Raw genomic sequence first — 19,584 nt, forward strand, 5'->3', positions numbered from 1 at the left:
ATTTAGCTTGTTTGTAGTCTATGATCCAGTTGTTTTCTCTATTTTGGCATTTTTCTTCTAGTTTTTGAAATTGACAACTTTGCTCTCTGGGCAAAGTTAGGTCTGGTTGAAGTATTTTGCATATGTGCTGCATTAGTGATTATGTACATCTGTATAAAGTCTTCTAATTCAGTGGCTGATATGTGTGTGTTTCAAAAAAGCTATTTTAGAAAAGTTTTATAAGATCACATACAGAAACAGGTTGACAGAGAATCTATACTTTACAATGAACAACATTGGTTTACTAAGGAAAAGTCATATTTGAGTAACTTGCTCGCATTTAATTATGTTATGGTTGAGTTAGATAAGGGGAATGGGTACACATGATACCTTTTAAACTTTGGTAAAGCTTTTGACAGAACACTCCATGGAAGGCTGTTGCATGAGTTGAAGGAATGGATTGCATTATAAACTATTGGTTCATAGTTTATGGGGAATATTATTCCGATCTTTTAACCAGACTAGACGAAAAAATTCGTGATAAAAAACCTGTTTGCAGAAGAAAAAAAAAATCATCTTTCATCAGGACAATGCACCTGCCCACAAAGGTGTTTTGGCAATGGGAAAATTAAGGGATCTGCACTATGAATTGTTGTAACATCCACACTATTCTCCAGATGTGGCTCCCTTTTGACTTCCATTTCTTCCCAAAACAAATTCTTCCTTGCTCATCAGCCTTTTTCTTCAAATTAAGGTGATTGTAGAGGGGTATTTTGCAGATCTTACTGAGAACCACTACAGGGATGAGATAATGGTGCTGGAATAAATGTATTAGTCTTAAGGGAGATTATATTGAAAAATAAAAATAATTTTGAAATTATAAAAAAATTTTTTTTTTTTTTTCCATTGTTAAGCCAAGAACTTTTCAGACCAGCCTCATAGGCACAACCTTAATAGCTAATGTAAGATAACTGTGTAATTCTTAGATTGCCATTCTGTTATTGTGTAGTGAAAATGCCTATGAAACTAAGGTAAAAATTCTAGAAATAAGTTTTAATGCAAGATTTCCTTGTTTCTATAGTTTGCTGTTATTGACTTATACTTCTATATACCTTCACTGAATCCAGCACATCATATCCTTAAGTAATCCAGCAACTTTATCACACTTACTCTGTTTCTGTCTTCTGGTTTTTCTGCAGATACTCAACTGATTTTTTAAAGGCACTTAAAAACATGTGTATCTACTGGCAATATTCATTCACAATTTAGGAGTGAGGAGAAACATGGAACCCTAATGTGAGATATATGCTGTAATTCTGTGTGGGTGTGTGCATTATTTAAAAAAAAAAAAAAAAAAAAAAAATCAACTATTGTTGATATCAAGCACTTTTTACATAATAAAATGTGTTCATGTTACTTGCACTCACTTATAGTTCTATAGCATTATTACTGTGTGTGCTGTGCAATGTGTTCTTTATTTTAAGAATGTAACGATTATTATGTATATATTAACTAAAATAAATTATACTTTCCAAGAAGTTATATTGTTTAATCCTTTACCTATATATTTAAGGAAATAAAGTTTGTATATGAAATATCTTAATGACTTCACATCATTTGCCTCAGTATCCCCCTCCCCCATACCGAGGGGGATACTGAGTATCCCCAACTTCACATCAGTTGCTCTATAATGTAAGGCACACTTCCTTTCACACATGTATATTGCAATGCATTGTGGGAGTAATCATTCACCAGACCACTTTTGACCTTTACTGTAGTCTCATCAGTGAGAACCTAACCCAAAAAAAGATACCTTGGTATCTTTCTTGGTCTAGCTCCCACTGATGAGACCTTGATAAAACACCATATCAGGTCTGGGTAGGGATCCTTCCCACAATGCATAAAGGTTGGTTGATTGGCCTCTGCTACTAATGGCTCATGCAAAAAGTTAAACAAGTTTGAGCGTGGTTAGTAGTTGGAAAGGGATCAATCATTCGATGCTGTTGGCACACTCTTCCTCAATGAGTCTTTGGACTCCTTGGAGGTGTCACATAATAATAATAATATACATGCCTAAAAGGAAGTATGCTTTGCATTATGTGATTAGGGATTTTAGACAGTTTAATGCAACCAGCTTGCCATTTCTCTGCTGCATCCCTTTAAGGATAACTGTTCTTATGTCTGTAGATGTTTGTATGGTGGAAAAACTGAAGTTTGAGTTGTGGAGGGAAAACCTTGCTTCCTCCATATGAGACCTGATCAAATTTAGTTGAAAAGCTGTGATGAAGGTTCTTGATCTTAGATGAGATTCAAATCCTGTTCTTTCCAACCAAAGGACATGAAAACTTGTTGATCTCAATATGTCTGCTACATAAACAAAGTTCCCTCAACAAATCTTTTCTTACTATCTAGAAAGAGCTGAAAGCACAATGTATGTACCAACTGAGCTATGAAGGCTCAGGATTTACCTTCTAACTAATTAGAAATGTCTACAATATGAACTGAGTTTTTGAACTTTTCATCCCAAATGAACCAAATTATGTATTAAAATAGTGTAATCATTGGAATATTTATTGGATGCTTTATAATTGTCTTAAACTTTTTAAAACTATCGGAAGTAGAACCTCTGAAATTTTCATTAAGAAAATTATTAAAAAGGAATTATAATAATGAATGATTATGTGCAAGCTATTTTAATCAAACACATGATTCATCTTACAAATAAGAAAGTAACAACTCTTCTAAAAATAAATCAATTTAATAAAAATTAGTATCTTTTCTTGAATATTCACTGAAGTTTTTTTTAAGAAACTGATACATGTGATGAATGTCTGCATGCTCTGGATACCCTTGAGTTTTCATGGAACTGCAGGGTTCCACAAAACTTTAAGAAATGCTGGTGTATATATCAAGTTTATGCTGCTATACGATATCAGTCTAAGCTCTCAGGTTCTCCATAGCCAGTTACTTCTACGATATAAAAAAATAGACAGATAATAAATTTGAAAGTTATCCTTGATAGTTTGAACAAATATTTTAACTTAAAAATATTGATGAATATAAATTTAATGATAGTTTTAATACTTAGCTTATTAATATAATTAATGTTTAATACATGCCTTTTTTTATGCAGAGAGGACTTGCAGAACTTAATTCTTTAGAAGAAATTGTAAATTCTCTTCTTTGTTTTCCTGATGATCACAGATCTTGTATGGATGATCGTTTAAATCAGGTAATGTATTTAGATATTAATTTTTGTTGGGATGGGAGGATGCTGAACTTTTAGCATAAAGTTATATGAACCTAAGTAATAAATTATTGCAGTAGCTGTTTGAAGTGAAGTTCCTTTCGAATGCTGCAGCCTTCAAATATTTTAACTGAGTTCATTTTTGTGGTGTTTACTGTAGTAGTAGTAGTAGTAGTTTAAGGTGACTGTAAAATTTGAAGATACAAGGAAAAAGAAGAAAAGGAAGACAAAGAACAGATTGGATGGGAAATATTAAGGACTGGACCTTTTTTTGTGTTATGAAAACTGTGAGAGAAGCACAAAACTGTACCTGGTTGAAACTCATGGAAGGAGATAGCACCTGTTAATACAAAATTTGAAGTTAAACTTACCTAGAAATTATATTCTTGTTCAATCCTTTATCCAGTGTAAGCAAAGAGTCTTCATGACTGGACTACTTATGTATAGAGTCTAATGACTTCAGTTGTCTTGATATCTTATGATACAAAGCATACCCACATTCAGACATAATGCTGTGTATTATTGGCAGTTGATGTGATGTAATGTCATTAGCCTCTATATACAAGTAGGCTAGCTGTTACTAAATGCTCAAACTTTGTTTTCTTACACTTGAATAAAAGATTCAACAAGAATATAATTTCTTGACAATATTGTTGGATCCTGTTTCGTCTTAACCCATACTTTGGATCTGATATTTAGTTATTACGATGTTCTTAAACAGTTGCTAGGTGATTTCTAATTCAAATATAAAGAAAATTTATATTTATAGACTGCGCCACTCTATATTTGAATTAGTTCAAGAATTGAAGAAAAACCAACTCTCAACTATTTCTCTTTTATACGTCATTATTATGTTTACAGGCCAAGTTTATTTAACTTGCTTATCTCTCCCGCTTTGGTTTGAATATTTTTATGGATGGTGCAGTAAAAGAGATTCAGGCAAAATATAACTTTAGATTAACAAAAACAAACATTTAATTTAGGATCACAAATTATACACTTTAAGTTCAAATTACTAAATAAGATATTATAAACATTTTAGCTCTTCTGATAATACAGTCATTATTTTAAGCAATGGTAAATCTGTTGTCTGAAACACAGCTTTCACAAAATTCAATTAGCCACTTGGTAAAGCTCAAAGTCATAAAGTTCCTCAGTAACCAATTACAAATATCTCAGTTACTTAAGTTTCAAATACATTATAATGGTGGCAACACTTTTTCGCATGTATACACTTTTAAATCCACACTTCAGCTAATCTCTGCAAAGATGTTACTGTTAATATAGGGATATTTTAGGAAGAAACTCGCACATATCTCTGCATAGGAATATCAATGGTTGGAATATTCTTACCGATAATCTTCCTTCTTCATCAACTTACATGCGAACACTTTTTGCAACTGTATACACTCTAAACAATTAACAACACTCATTAAAACAAATCTTAGTAATAACTGAATTAATTAACGGTCACAATACACATAATTAAACGTTCTTGCATGAAGTAAAATGCTTGTACTATCTTAGACATTACTTGACTAATTCAGTATTCTACTAATCACTCATGAACTAAGGAAACACACAATAATTTCTTAACTTGAAGTTAATAACATATGCACAGTTGCCCATTCCTCCGGCATTCAATTAATCTTTTAGGCACTATAATTCTTAACACAGCTATCGTTAAACTCAACCTTGTTGCCTCTAATTATTCTCTAATTACTCTGTGCTATGCTTCAAGTTTCCGTGTGTCCTGGAAAGGTCGGCCCTGAAATTAAATCTCAACTAAAGTATCGCTAGTCATTCAGTAGTCACTTAGCTATCTTCCGTTGCGTTATTTGTTATTCCAACTTATTAACTAATCACTTCTCGACTAGTAGACTTTAATTAGCTACCTGAGTGACTTGCTATTATCGCACTCTAATTCCCCGAATCAATCTCCTTTTTGATTCCTTTTCCGAATGCCGAATTAGAATATCCTCTCTCTTTTTCAGCGTTCCTAGCTTATATATCCCTTCTTCCCGCCTAAATTGTTCTCGTGCTGTCATTTACTAAAATCCTTTCCAGTAAACTTTCACCATTCTCCCTCACGCTCTGTTCCAAACTCGTGCAAGCTATCTAACATACATTTCCATGACAACAAAACAAAATATAATAAAATTGAGGCATTGCATAACATTATACCTCTACAAACAAGAACAAATAAAGAATATTTACATTTCAATTAATACACAGTTAAATGTTAAATACAATCTCGTATAATATTAACATAGCAATAAATAAAATAGCTTAATAATATTTTAATGCAGTTTTTTTCTTTATTAGTACACATTTTTGATGACTTAATTGAATTTTTTTTAATGAAATATTCAAGAAGTTGAATATTTAATAATAATTAAATATTCAACTTATAGGCAGTTATATGAATATTAATTTATAAATAAGTGATTTACATTAAATAACATTTACAAATGTAGCCTTTGCCAGGTGGATTATGTTGGATTCTGACGAGAGTATTAATAATTCAAATTTCTCTTCATTCAGAATCCAACAATATTTAAATTATAACCTACTGGGGAAAAAAAATTAACTCTACTAGTTTGAAGTATGTGTGCAATGTAGGTGATGACTTTTCACCAGAGCAGAGGTTCTGGCATATTCCCCCCCCCCCCCCCCCCCCAACACACACACACACACACACACACATCTTCATGTCCTTTAGAAAATTTTCTCTACATTAATTTTTTCCTTTCTACACCCAGTGATTGCATTATAAATAGTTGTTACCATATATTTTCTGCAGCTGAAAATTTTTAGATGATGTTAGAACAAATATGTTTAGCTTGATAATATGATATTTTGTGCTACAAAATATATGCATGCAAGCAAAAATGTTTTGCTTGCATGCATGCAGCATAGTATCCGTGGGGGGGAAATGTGCTTTTTATTGTGAAGTGGCATCCATTTGTCTCTGTATTGTATTTATTGATACAATAAAACAAACTTTTTTTTTCTTGCTCCCATAGTTTATTATCTGTTGGGGATGGAACATTTTCATTCCAGTTTTCAGAAAAAAAAAACTGATGTAGTGAGTAAAAATTCATCTCTTCTTGAATAGAAAATGAATCTTCTATGTATATTATAAGAAGTGGACTGGGTCTGTTGATCTAACAAAATATTAGTATTTGCAAAATATTTATTGATAAGACAGAGATGGTGCATGGGAGGATAAACAATTTATGAATGTAGGATTTGTGAAAGGGTGGATGGATAATTCAGATGATTAGAAATTATATATATATATATATTCTTATGTAAAATGCCTATACGGATTAGTAGTGAAATATAGAAAAGCACTTGTGTAGCTCTGGAAGTGGTGTGCCATCCATAATGATTGTCCAAAGAAAGAGCATTCTAAGTTCAATTCTAGTTGCTGATTAGAGAAATTTTTACTAAGCCTTTTTTCGACTGCTTCCTTAGTTAGTCATCTCTGGCATGGGCAAGCAAGTTTCTCTCTTGAAAACTTGGGTTTTCTCCTTTTTTTCCCCCCTCTTTTACCTTGCGGTGTCAAGGATTTATTGATCATTCAGACCTAAACCATTCTCGGGACAAGGTGGTCAGCCCTATGTCCGTAGTGGTGTTGAATTCTCAAGGCTGGTTTGCCTGCTTTGCTGGATGAAAAACCCTACTGTCCATGCCCAAAACCAGTTAACTTGACCATGGCTGAGAAAGATCCTTAAGCTCCTCACATCAGCAACGGTAATCAAATTCAGGACACTCCTTTCTTAGGCATATGGTTGTGAGGTGCATAGCCACTCAGCTAACCACGTGGACTACTTGGGTTTTTCGTCCCATAAACTCAAGAAAATAAACCATAGAACCCACACTATTTTGGACCATAAGATGACATTTGTCAGTTGCCTCTCTTCATCAGACGTAATTATAATTACTGAGTCTTGGGTCAGCTATCTCTGATTGGCTACCAGTGGAGATGGAACTACCTCTTCAGTATAAAGAAAACATTAATTTACATCAGTTACTCAAACGAAAAATTTAGAATAATTTTCATGAACGAAAAAGTTATTCTGGCTTGAAGGGAACATGCCAACCAGTTTGGTCATCACTCTATACCAGGAGTGTCAAATTCAATTGGACCGCAAGCCATTTGCCATAAAATTGCATCTCAAGTGGGCTGCAAAAAAGTTTTAGACTAAAAGAAACCGCATTAATTAGAATCGATTAATAAAAATTAATAATGAACATTTTATATATTCCAAGTGATTACATGTAATAATAATGATTATGACAACTCAAAAAAAATATTAAAAAAAAAATCAGCTAATGCCTTTTTTTATTCCCATAAACGGGAGTAGGCGAGGCCATTTAGCCCTATCTAACTTTTGGAGACTGAGTGGGCAGTTCAATCTCCACTGGTACCCAATCAGAGACAGATGGCCCAAGGCTATCACTAATTAAGCGGTACGCAGTGAAGAGAGACGGTTCAAATGTGCCGCCATCTCGTGGTCCCTAACCCTAACACAATATATTTAATGTCTGAAATAATGTGGGTTCTACGGTCGATTTTCTTGAGTTTACAGGACGAAAAACCGGAGTTTCCAGGAGGAAAAACCTGCTTGCCCATGCCAGAGATCGACTAACTCGGGAACCGGTCGAAAAAAGGCTTAGAAAAATTTCCTCTAAGTCACCGACTAGACTCGAAACCAACCCTTCCTTCGTGCGGCCAAGCACGGTGCTGTGCAAACGCCACATCCACTGAGCTACACAGGCTCTTAAAAATATATTTTTATTATATTAATATATACAATATATAGCATCTAAACAAAATCAAATCAAAATTAAATTTTATTTGAACAAATCAAATATTTATGCAGTCTAAAAAAGTATAGTCTTGTAATATATTCCATGTCTTCTATCTATCTTATTTCCTTATTTAGTATTACTTCCCCCCCCCCTTCTGCTGCTAGATAGACCTCGTTTTTAAGATCTATCCGGCGTGGAAATCCATGGGCAGTCGTACGCAAATCAATTAAGAAATTTATTTAATTTTCCGAATGCACCACTTAATTGATCTAATTTATGTTAACAGTCAGAGCAAGAAGAAGACAAAATGTAATCTTGCATTTCTACACAAATATCCAAAAATGCAAGTGTCGTGGTTTTCGCTGTTATAATTTACTCCCGCAGGTTCGTTAATTATTTTCGGGATAATGCATTGGCTTAGGAATTAGAATCAGGCAATTGTAAAAACAATTATTTTGACTTCAAAGGCATGATACAAAGCATAGAAAGAAGTATTAAATACTAACTTAAACAAAATGCACCATATATCACACATCAACTCACTATCTGAACATCATAGATTATAACACTTTTACTAGCAAAATTACTCAATCTTACTTATCACAGAATATCCTCTATGGGATAAATATAGCTCATAAGCATACACAATTGTTATATTAACGTTAACACAGTTAATTCTTTTCCATTACATTTACTTCTTTATTAAGGCTAATTCAGATATTGTATCAAGATTGCATCCTGAGAATCAGATAACATTAACAAAAGAAGTTCTTCAAAAAAAAAAAAAAAGACATTCAGTTCACATACAGCCGCCAGTTAACAATTAGCCTCTTTCTTTCTATTTAAGATTTCTAGACACAATCATATCGCATACTGCAAAACACAACGAGGGCTTACTTGATGACAATTTCCCAAGAGGAAAGTTCGATTCCTTAATGATACACATGGACACATCTATCAGGTCAAATCCTTGATAGACTTCCTTTCGAATTATGCACTGGAGTTCTGCCGTGGCTATCTGCAGCCTAGAGTGAGTGGGCAGCAAAAGTACATCAGGCATCGGCGGCAGGAAAAACAACCAACCTTCTACTCCGGAAGGAGCCCTCGTAGCTGCTGCTCTAAAGTCCTGGAAAGGTCAGCCACAGATTGAAAAAAGCTCTGAACCAAGTACTGCATTGCCCTTTTATTCAAATCACAGTTCTTTGTTCTATCTGCAGCCTAGAGTGAGTGGGCAGCAAAAGTACATCAGGCATCGGCGGCAGGAAAAACAACCAACCTTCTACTCCAGAAGGAGCCCTCGTAGCTGCTGCTCTAAAGTCCTGGAAAGGTCAGCCACAGATTGAAAAAAGCTCTGAACCAAGTACTGCATTGCCCTTTTATTCAAATCACAGTTCTTTGTTCTCAATTCAGAACATTCCAGGGTTATCCACGAGCAATGAATGAACCTACGTCATCGCAAGCCGTTTGACCTTACGATCTTTGTGGCGCTTAGTGCTATCCCACTTATGTCTTTTTAAGCTCTTAGTAACATTTCTATAGTGCAGGTGCACTTTTAACAGCATATACATCTTTACAATTCTTTTATTATTGGTACATTCTTATATTTTATTATTCTAGACAAAAATTTAATTGTAAAATAATTAGTGAAAATTCTTTAATCAAAACTTATTTCTCGCGATATTTTAGTCTCATTAATAACCATCACAAAAGTTTAGAGCTTCCTGTTAGTTTGAATTTGTTTGTGGTGAAGTAAAATACTTCTATTTGGGGGGGGAGGGGGGGTATATTTTGAGGAATTTTTTAAATGTTAATTATAATATTTTGGGGAAAATGATAATATTTTCTGGTAAAAATATATGTACTTGCATATTATAATTACAGTAATTTTAAATAATTTAACTGTAGTGTTTTATTTTTTTCTTGACGCTCGATAACGTTTGTTAACCAGCTTTCTAAAATTTGGACTCAAAGATTGAGAGCATATGACTCTCATTGTGACAGAAAGATTATGTCGGTTAGTCTTGATCTATGGACTGTTTTGTTACTTTTCATACATGAGAATAATTGTTTGCATAAATAGGTGCTTCCAAAATAACATAGATTATTTGCTACAAACTTTGTTTATTTCTGAATAGTTTTGGAACACTGACTTCTTAGTATTTCTCTTTTAGAATGGAATCATTTTGCAAATCAGTGGAGATGGAACTACCTCTTCAGTATAAATAAAACATTAATACATCAATTATTCAAACGAAAAATTTAGATTAATTTTCCTGAATGAAAAAGTGATTCTGAATGGTTTGGCTTGAAGGGAACATTTGAATACAAATAAGAGATTTTTCCAAATTAAAAAAAAAAAGGACCTGTAAAAGTGAAAAAACTTCTTGCTCCTTAAAATCTATAAATCACCTATTAGAAAAGAAATATTGTCCCAATCTAGAAAAGAACAATCACCTATTGTTCTTTTCTAGATTGGGACAATATTGAGAAAAGATAAAACTTTGATTCTTATCGTTCAAGAGAATATCAACATTCTTAGTTGATATTCTGTCTATATAGCATAGTTTCTGTGGAAGGACATGTGATTCATTACTTAGTGCTGTTTTTATCCAATTGCCTCTAATTGCACTATTTGTTATGAAATATATCTCACAGACTGCAAATGTCTCTGTACCTTATTCAGTGACACAATAAAACTACTTGTTTTTCTTGCATCTGCAATATAGTGGCTGTTGGGGAGGGTGTGTTGTTTACCGTGGCGAGTGAGTTACTATTGCCATGACATGAGTGTGTTTAAACTTTTTTTTCGTGTGTGAGGTATAATATGCGAAACTATGTCACTCCAGCAAATCTGATATCACCAATCCACCATGATTTACATTGGCTTCGTGGTTGCTTTTCCTCTCGTGGAATCCAATTTTGATTCAGCATGGAATGAAGCATTGTAGAAAATACTTAACAGGTACAGAATAGATAATAAAATGGTATGCCTAATTAGAACTTTAACGTTGCTCAGAAATGTTAATAGAAATCAGCGATAACTACAGCAAGCCTCTCAAAATGTAAAGAAGTGTGTGTGTCAAAGCTGCATACTTTTGTCGTTGCTTTTTAATCCTTATTTGCAACCTATTATAAACTTAGCCATGGAAAACAATGGTATTGAAATTGCAGTTAGTTGCAAAAAATCAATAATTTCAGATATTCCACCTGACATTCACCTAATAGCAGAGAATGAACATCAATGAGATTTTAAGGCACTTAGTGATTATGGATTAAAGATTAGCATTCACAAATCAAAAGTCCTCAGGCAATAACTATGAAAATTTCAGTTGATGAAAAATTGGAAGATGTAGATTCACCTATTTGGGAAGCCTACAACACAGATGGGCAGTCTATAAACATGACATTAAAGCACACATTGCTAAAGCAACTGTTGCCCTTCAGAGATTATGACTTTAGGACAATAAATACAGCTAGTTACAAGACATTGTCATGAATACCCTTGTTAACTCTTTGTCTTATTATATAAGGATGTGAGAGTTGGATGTTGCTAAAGGAAAAAGACTATTGGCCTTTTTTTGAGGGTGAGATAACAGAGAAAAAAGCAGTCTTTAGTTTGATATCATTTGCAACAGGTTGTGAAAGAAAGTAAAAGGCCTTTTACTTTCTTTCACAGCATGTGAAAAACTGGTGATTGCAAAACTGAAAGGTTTCCATAATATGCTAGCTTCTGCTTTTGTCAAATTATGCTTTGAGGTGTTTACTTACACTTTTTCATTGGGTAAGGTGACATTCAAAATGAGCACTAAATTTTTTCATTTGTCTATTTTTGCAGGATAAAGTGCTGTTGTAAGAAGAACTGATTATGTTGTTTAAAAAGTACCATGGGTCAGCATCTATGCAGTTTGCTAATAGTGCATTTGAAGGCCCAAGGAATCACTTGGAGCAAACCTTGTAGATTGTATCCTATTGAATAACAGAGCAAAAGAAAGTTTTCAATAAATGTGTTTAGCTCTTCTAGAATGAAAGTATTGTTCTAAATATAAAAACTCCAGGATTGTTATTGTCCCTACACACCTCTTTAGGAATGCAAGTTGGTTTAATAATTTAGCCTTTTTGTACTTTTCTAGTTGACTAGCTAGTATATTTTTTTCTTCACCTTTCCATCCAGCCTGTTCATGTTGAATATGTAGACTTTCGGTCGATGAATATATAAATTATAAAAGAAAATATCCTGGATTTAATCAGGTTAATTCCTTATTGTAAAAAACTATATATAATAAACTGTATGCTTGTGTAATGAAAATTAGGTATTATACATACACTCAAATAAAAGCAGTGGTCTATCACAAGAGATGAGGCAAAATTAAAGGAAGAATTACAAACTCCACTCTACTTGGTTGCAATGGATATTCAAAGAAACTTGTACAAAAATTGCTATTCTCTACTCCTGCTTCATGTCAATCTTGACATTGACTATATGTCTTCAATTTCCATTATAACTAATATTTAAGGAAATTGACAGCGTATACTGGAAATATAGATTAAATAAACTTTAATATACACTTTCCGATATTTCGGCGAACGTTACGTTGCCATCTTCTTGGGAACTTACTAAAAGGACACGTGCACACAAGTACTAATACAACAAATGAGACTGAGGCTAGGACGCTAGCGTTTTCCTAAAGTCCTGATGGTGCCCCCTGGTGGGCTATATTGGTAGTTCTTGGCCTTTGGGCTGAAGTTCTTTTGATAAAAGTTTCCCAAATTTGGGCCAGTTTCATGCATCCAAATTTGTTGAGGTTTGGCATGTTCCTAAGGGCCGATGCTGATTCCATGAATAGTCTTTCATACTTGAACTTGCTGCGGTGTATTACTGTGGCGAGTATCCAGAGCATGGTCTGCAAACCCAGAGTGGCTGTACTGGTGAAATTGGATGTAATCCTTGTGTTCTTAGATTCTGATATTTGCTGTCCTGCCTGTTTGGCCAAAGTAGGACAGTTTACAGCTGCAAGGGACCTGGTATACACTAGGTAGGTCTAGGGAAGTGGTTGGTCTTTGGTGGAGCGGATAAGGATGCCAGTTTTCTATGTGGTCTGTAACAAGTGGTCAAGTCATGTTTTTTTTAAGATTTTGTTGATTTTTTCTGAGGTGCCTCGGATGTAAGGAATGGTGATAGATTTAGACTAATCTTTTTTGTGAAGGGGGGGGGGGGGGATTGTGGATAACTGGGTTAAGTATTTTTTGGATTTTTTGGAGGGGTAGCCGTTGGCTGAGAAAGTGTCACGGATGTGATTTAGTTCTGTGGTTAGGGCTTGATCATTAGAACAGATTATTTTTGCCCTTTTGAATAATGTTTTAATAACTCCATATTGTTGTGGGGGGGGGGTGATGGGATTGTTGGTGAATGTATCTACCTGTATGGGTGAGTTTTCTATAAACTGAGAAAACCAAGGTTCCATCAGGTTGGCAGGTGACTAGTGTGTCTAGGAAGGGGGAGGTTATTGTTTTCCTCTTTTTCCAGGGTGAATTTGATTCTATGGTGTTGGTTGTTCAAGTGTGTTAGGAAGGAGAGGAGTGAATCCGGGCCATGTGGCCAGATAGCGAAAACATCATCAACATAGCGAAGCCATATGGTAGGTTTTTGTGGGGCTGAGTTTAAGGCTTTCTCTTCAAACATCTCCATGAAAAAGTTTGCCAAGGGTGGGGAAACCATTCACCAACAATCCCCCCCCCTCACAACAATATGGAGTTATTAAAACATTATTCAACAGGGCAAAAATAATCTGTTCTAATGATCAAGCCCTAACCACAGAACTAAATCACATCCGTGACACTTTCTCAGCCAACGGCTACCCCCTCCAAAAAATCCAAAAAATACTTAACCCAGTTATCCACAACCCACCACCCCCCTCCCCTTCACAAAAAAAGATTACTCTAAATCCATCACTATTCCCTACATCAGAGGCACCTCAGAAAAAATCAATAAAATCTTAAAAACATGACTTGACCACTTGTTACAGACCACATAGAAAACTGGCATCCCTTATCCGCTCCACCAAAGACCAACCACTTCCCCTAGACCTACCTGGTGTATACCACGTCCCTTGCAGCTGTAAACTGTCCTACTTTGGCCAAACAGGCAGGACAGCAAATATCAGAATCTCAGAACACAAGGATTACATCCGATTTCACCAGTACAGCCACTCTGGGCTTGCAGACCACGCTCTGGATACTCGCCACAGAATAAGATGGAAGAAAGCCACAGTAATACACCGCAGCAAGTTCAAGTATGAAAGACTATTCATGGAATCAGCCTCGGCCCTTAGGAACATGCCAAACCTCAACAAATTTGGATGCATGAAACTGCCCCAAATTTGGGAAACTTTTATCAAAAGAACTTCAGCCCAAAGGCCAAGAACTACCAATATAGCCCGCCAGGGGGCACCATCAGGACTTTAGGAAAACGCTAGCGTCCTAGCCTCAGTCTCATTTGTTGTATTAGTACTTGTGTGCACGTGTCCTTTTAGTAAGTTTCCAAGAAGATGGCAACGTAACGTTCGCCGAAATATCGGAAAGTGTATATTAAAGTTTATTTAATCTATATTTCCAGTATACGCTGTCAATTTCCTTAAATATTAGTTATTATGTCTAACCAGCGTATAAGCCTCTCAACAAGAATAATTCAATTTCCATTCCTTACATTTGTAGACTTGTTATAAAGATCACTAGGCACCTCAATCTCATAACATAGGAGTGTCTTTCAAGTCTGTTTTATCCATGAGGTTTACTGCATTTGACTAAAGCTCACAACCTTTTCCTCAAACATTTTGGGGTCTATAATATTCCATGTTACTGTAGCCATGTGTAATATTCCATGTTAATGTAGCCACTGCCACATAGGGCAGACATCTAGAATGGAATTCTTGTAGAGAGGCTTATACGCAGGTTAAACATGATAACTAATAATTAAGGAATTGACAGCGTACACTAGAAATATAAATTAAATAGACTTTAATATATACTTTCCGATATTTCGGCAAACGTCATGTTGCTATCTTCTTGGGAACATAATACAAAGACAAGTGCACGTAAGTACTACATAACAGCAAATGAGAACCGAAACTAGGAAGCTACCGTTTTCCTAAGGTCCTGATGGTGGCCTTTTGGCTGAAGTTCTTTTAAATGTTTCCCAAATTTGGGGCAGTCTCATGCATCCAAATTTGTTGAGGTTTGGCATGTTCCTAAGGGCTGAGGCTGATTCCATGAATAGTCTTTCATATTTGAACTTGCTGCGGTGTATTACTGTGGCTTTCTTCCATCTTATTCTGTGGCGAGTATCCAGAGCGTGGTCTGCAAGCCCAGAGTGGCTGTACTGGTGAAATCAGATGTAATCCTTGTGTTCTGAGATTCTGATATTTGCTGTCCTGCCTGTTTGGCCAAAGTAGGACAGTTTACAGCTGCAAGGGACCTGGTATACACCAGGTAGGTCTAGGGGAAGTGGTTGGTCTTTAGTGGAGCGGATAAGGGATGCCAATTTTTTATATGGTCTGTAACAAGTGGTCAAGTCATCTTTTTTTTAAGATTTTGTTGATTTTTTCTGAGGTGCCTCGGATGTAAGGAATGGTGATAGATTTAGACTAATCTTTTTTGTGAAGGGGGGGGGGGGAAGGGGGATTGTGGATAACTGGTTTAAGTATTTTTTGGATTTTTTTTTTGGGGGGGGGTAGCCATTGGCTGAGAAATTGTCACAGATGTGATTTAGTTCAGTGGTTAGGGCTTGTCATTTGAACAGATTATTTTTGCCCTTTTGAATAGTGTCTTAATAACTCCATATTGTTGTGGGGGGGGGGGGTGATGGGATTGTTGGTGAATGTATCTACCTGTATGGGTGAGTTTTCTATAAACTGAGAAAACCAAGGTTCCATCAGGTTGGCAGGTGACTAGTGTGTCTAGGAAGGGGAGTTATTGTTTTTCTCTTTTTCCAGGGTGAACTTGATTCTAGGGTGTTGGTTAAGTGTGTTAGGAAGAAAAGGAATGAATCCGGGCCATGTGGCCAAATAGCGAAGCCATATGGTAGGTTTTTGTGGGGCTGAGTTTAAGGCTTCCTCTTCAAAAGTCTCCATAAAAAAGTTGGCCAAGGGTGGGGAAAGTGGTGAACCCATGGCTGTCCCTTCTATCTGTTTGTTTGTTACAGACCATATAAAAAATTGGCATCCCTTATCTGCTCCACTAAAGACCAACCACTTCCCCTAGACCTACCTGGTGTATACCAGGTCCCTTGCAGCTGTAAATTGTCCTGCTTTGGCCAAACAGGCAGGACAGCAAATATCAGAATCTCAGAACACAAGGATTACATCCGATTTCATCAGTACAGCCACTCTGGGCCTGCAGACCACGCTCTGGATGCTCGCCACAGAATAAGATGGAAGAAAGCCACAGTAATACACTGCAGCAAGTTCAAATATGAAAGACTATTCATGGAATCAGCCTCAGCCCTTAGGAACATGCCAAACCTCAACAGATTTGGATGCATGAGACTGCCCCAAATTTGGGAAACATTTATCAGAAGAACTTCAGCCCAAAGGCCAAGAACTACCAATATAGCCCATCAGGGGACACCATCAGGACTTTCGGAAAACGGTAGCTTCCTCACTTAGTTTCTCATTTGCTGTTATGTAGTATTTATGTTCAGTGTCTTTATCTTAAGTTCCCATGAAGATGGCAACGTGATGTTTGCCGAAATATCGGAAAGTATATATTAAAGTCTATTTAATTTATATTTCTAGTGTACACTGTCAATTCCTTAATTATTAGTTATCATCTAGAATGGAAGTAAGATGGAAAGAACACATTGGAAATGTCAGTGACAATAGAGAACACTTGGCCCTGACTTTTCATTTTACACATACACACCACGATATTGAATAAAATGGAGTAAGAATTCGATGCTTACAAAGAGAACAACTTCACTGCTTTTAGCATAAAAGAATCTACTATGGTCATCCTTTCACAAGACACACTCACTAGAGATCAAGGATTTATCCTGTGTGATATTTGGAAATAGCTTATCAGATGTTTCTGAATATTAGACTTCAACTTTTCAGCCAACTATCTACACACAGTGCTAAACAGTGGTTAACTCATGTCAGCTCCTCTGTTCCTTGTGGTTTCGTTTCAACTTATATTGTAACATTCCTACATATATATACATACACACGCATTCTGTCCAGAAAGAAACCAAACTTTTGATAGAAAATAAAACACATGCCAATTATTATTCAATTAATTCGTTAAATGAGATTTTTATGTCGGTTTTTGGAATATTGTTGAGGGTTGTGGTTACTGCCGCTTAAATGTTTTCAATGGTGCCTATTGGCTTTCCTTTCATCAGCAAATGAAGTCGGGAGAAGAGAAAGAAGTCACAAGGTGCCAAATCAGGTGAATACGGCGAGTGATCCAACACACAAACTTGGTTTTTGCTCAAAAACTGTCTCACAATGAATGATGAGATGGTGCATTATCATGCAAAAGTGACCAGCTGCCTGCATCACGATATTCATGCTGCACTCGGCGAATTCTTGCTATCAATTGCTTCAAAACTTTGAGATAAAACTCAATATTGACCATTTAGCCAGGCGGAATGAATTCCTTGTGGATAATCCCTTGGAATCATAGAAACAAATCAGCATTCTTTACTTTACACTTCACAAGCGACTTTTTTTTTTTTAAGATGACCCTCTTCTGGTGGTCTCCACTTAGCACTCTGGCACTTTGTTTCAGGCTAATACTCAAAATACCACGTTTCGTCACAAGTAACCATTGTTTTTCAAGGAAGTTTGAGTCCTTATGAGTAGTCTTAATGAGGTCCTTGAAGTGTTCGATACAATTCGATACAGTTTTTGGTCGTCAGTCAACTTGTGGGAAACAAATTGCGAATTCAATTTACGAAGGCCCAAACTCTCGGTCAAAATGTTGTACATAGTTGATTTTGCTATCCCCAACTCATCTTTGGGTTTTCTTTGATGAAATCACGCACTGTTTGGATGTTAACCTCGCTCAGTCCAGTTTTTGGATGGCCCGACTTTTTGTCATCCTCAAGGCATCTCACGACCACTTTAAAATCACTTAAACCACTCATAAACTTGAGTATGGGTTAAGCATTCATCACAATATGCTTTTTGAAGCATTTGATTCGTTCGGTAAAACTTTTACCAAGTTAACTCAAGTCATTCACAGCTCTGTTTGAAACTCATTTTTCGACCGTTTGTCAAAACACGCTATCACTCTTGGCGCTGTAACTCAACTTCTAAATGAAACAAATGTCATAAACAGTTGACACAACACTAATGAAAGTTGCCGCTTTCAACAACAGGCGGTGCCACTAGTTTCTTCTATTTTTGAAAAGTTCAGTTTCTTTTTGGGGTGTATGTATATATATATTGTTGAATCGTCCTTCCTGTCTTTTGATCCGCCATCTTACTTTAATGTTCTTATTAAGGCTAATTAATTGTATGTTGATTACTAATCCAAATATAGGGAAATTTCTATTATACTGCGCCACCCTATATTCGGATTAGTCTATGCAAAATAGTGTAATCAAATATTAACTTTAGCAGTCTAATGTTTACATATAGGCCTAATCTTACATTAACATTTAAGGTTCCAGCTAGGTCCAATAATTTTATGAATGGTGCAGTGGAAAAGAATCAGGCTAACAACAAATTTAAATCAATAAAACAAAACATTTAATTCATGATTATATAATATATACATAAGCATACTTTGGATACAAGATAATGCCAAATTAACTCTGTTCAACTATACACAACATTCCTTTAACTTTTGGTATTAAACACTGAGCCTTTAAATCTAAATTCTCTCCAATGAACAAAGATAGTTCTAAAGTTCAATATCACTGAAATTCACAGCAAATATTTTAACAATTGAATTCTCTATCTATCCCTTAGTCACAAATCACCTCAGTCAAGAGGTAGCTATCACTTTAAGGAGGGAAGACTATTAATCTTCTAGCTTCTGCTAATTTCAGCATAAACACCACAGTTAATGTTAGGATTTAACAGGAGGAGTTAATTCTTATAACTTCACTCTAAAATGCTATAAAGTACAACTGTTCTTACCGGAATAAATCTTTGCACATATTATTCACTGAGGCACACTTAACTTCAGTTAATTATCACACTGGAGCTACACATTTCAAAAGTGATCTTCTTTAAACTAACTTAATCTTTAACTTCAGCATATCACATAGGTAGACACACTTGCACTAGAAAATCTACTTATTCCCCATATACTACTTTACAATAGAATCAGCTTTCTACTAATCTTCCTTGAAAGCTCTGGAATACAACATTAACTTCAGAATTCCATATCAATATTCTGCGTTGTCAACTTACATTTCGATCCTTCATAATCTGATCACAGCACTTAATTATTTGTACTACAGCCTCTTATTTAACTCATTGCTGCCAATAAATTATTTCCTCATCTCTATTGTACTGTTCTCAGTGCCATTA

General features: G+C 35.5%; 1 protein-coding gene across 2 annotated transcripts in view; it reads left to right on the plus strand.

The window, feature by feature from the left end:
- LOC150109817 (kinesin-like protein KIF11) overlaps positions 1 to 19,584 on the plus strand; it is a 575,645-nt gene that overhangs the window by 379,610 nt on the left and 176,451 nt on the right. For both annotated transcript variants that reach the window (XM_090396826.1, XM_090396834.1), the window contains exon 18: positions 3,113 to 3,211. In XM_090396826.1, coding sequence (XP_090252952.1) covers positions 3,113 to 3,211 — 99 coding nt within the window. The remainder of the gene's footprint in view (positions 1 to 3,112; positions 3,212 to 19,584) is intronic.

This window comes from Typopeltis vanoorti, chromosome 1, assembly GCF_054136105.1.
Source record: "Typopeltis vanoorti isolate ZY-2024b chromosome 1, IOZ_Tvanoo_1.0, whole genome shotgun sequence".
NCBI classification, from domain to species: domain Eukaryota; kingdom Metazoa; phylum Arthropoda; class Arachnida; order Uropygi; family Thelyphonidae; genus Typopeltis; species Typopeltis vanoorti.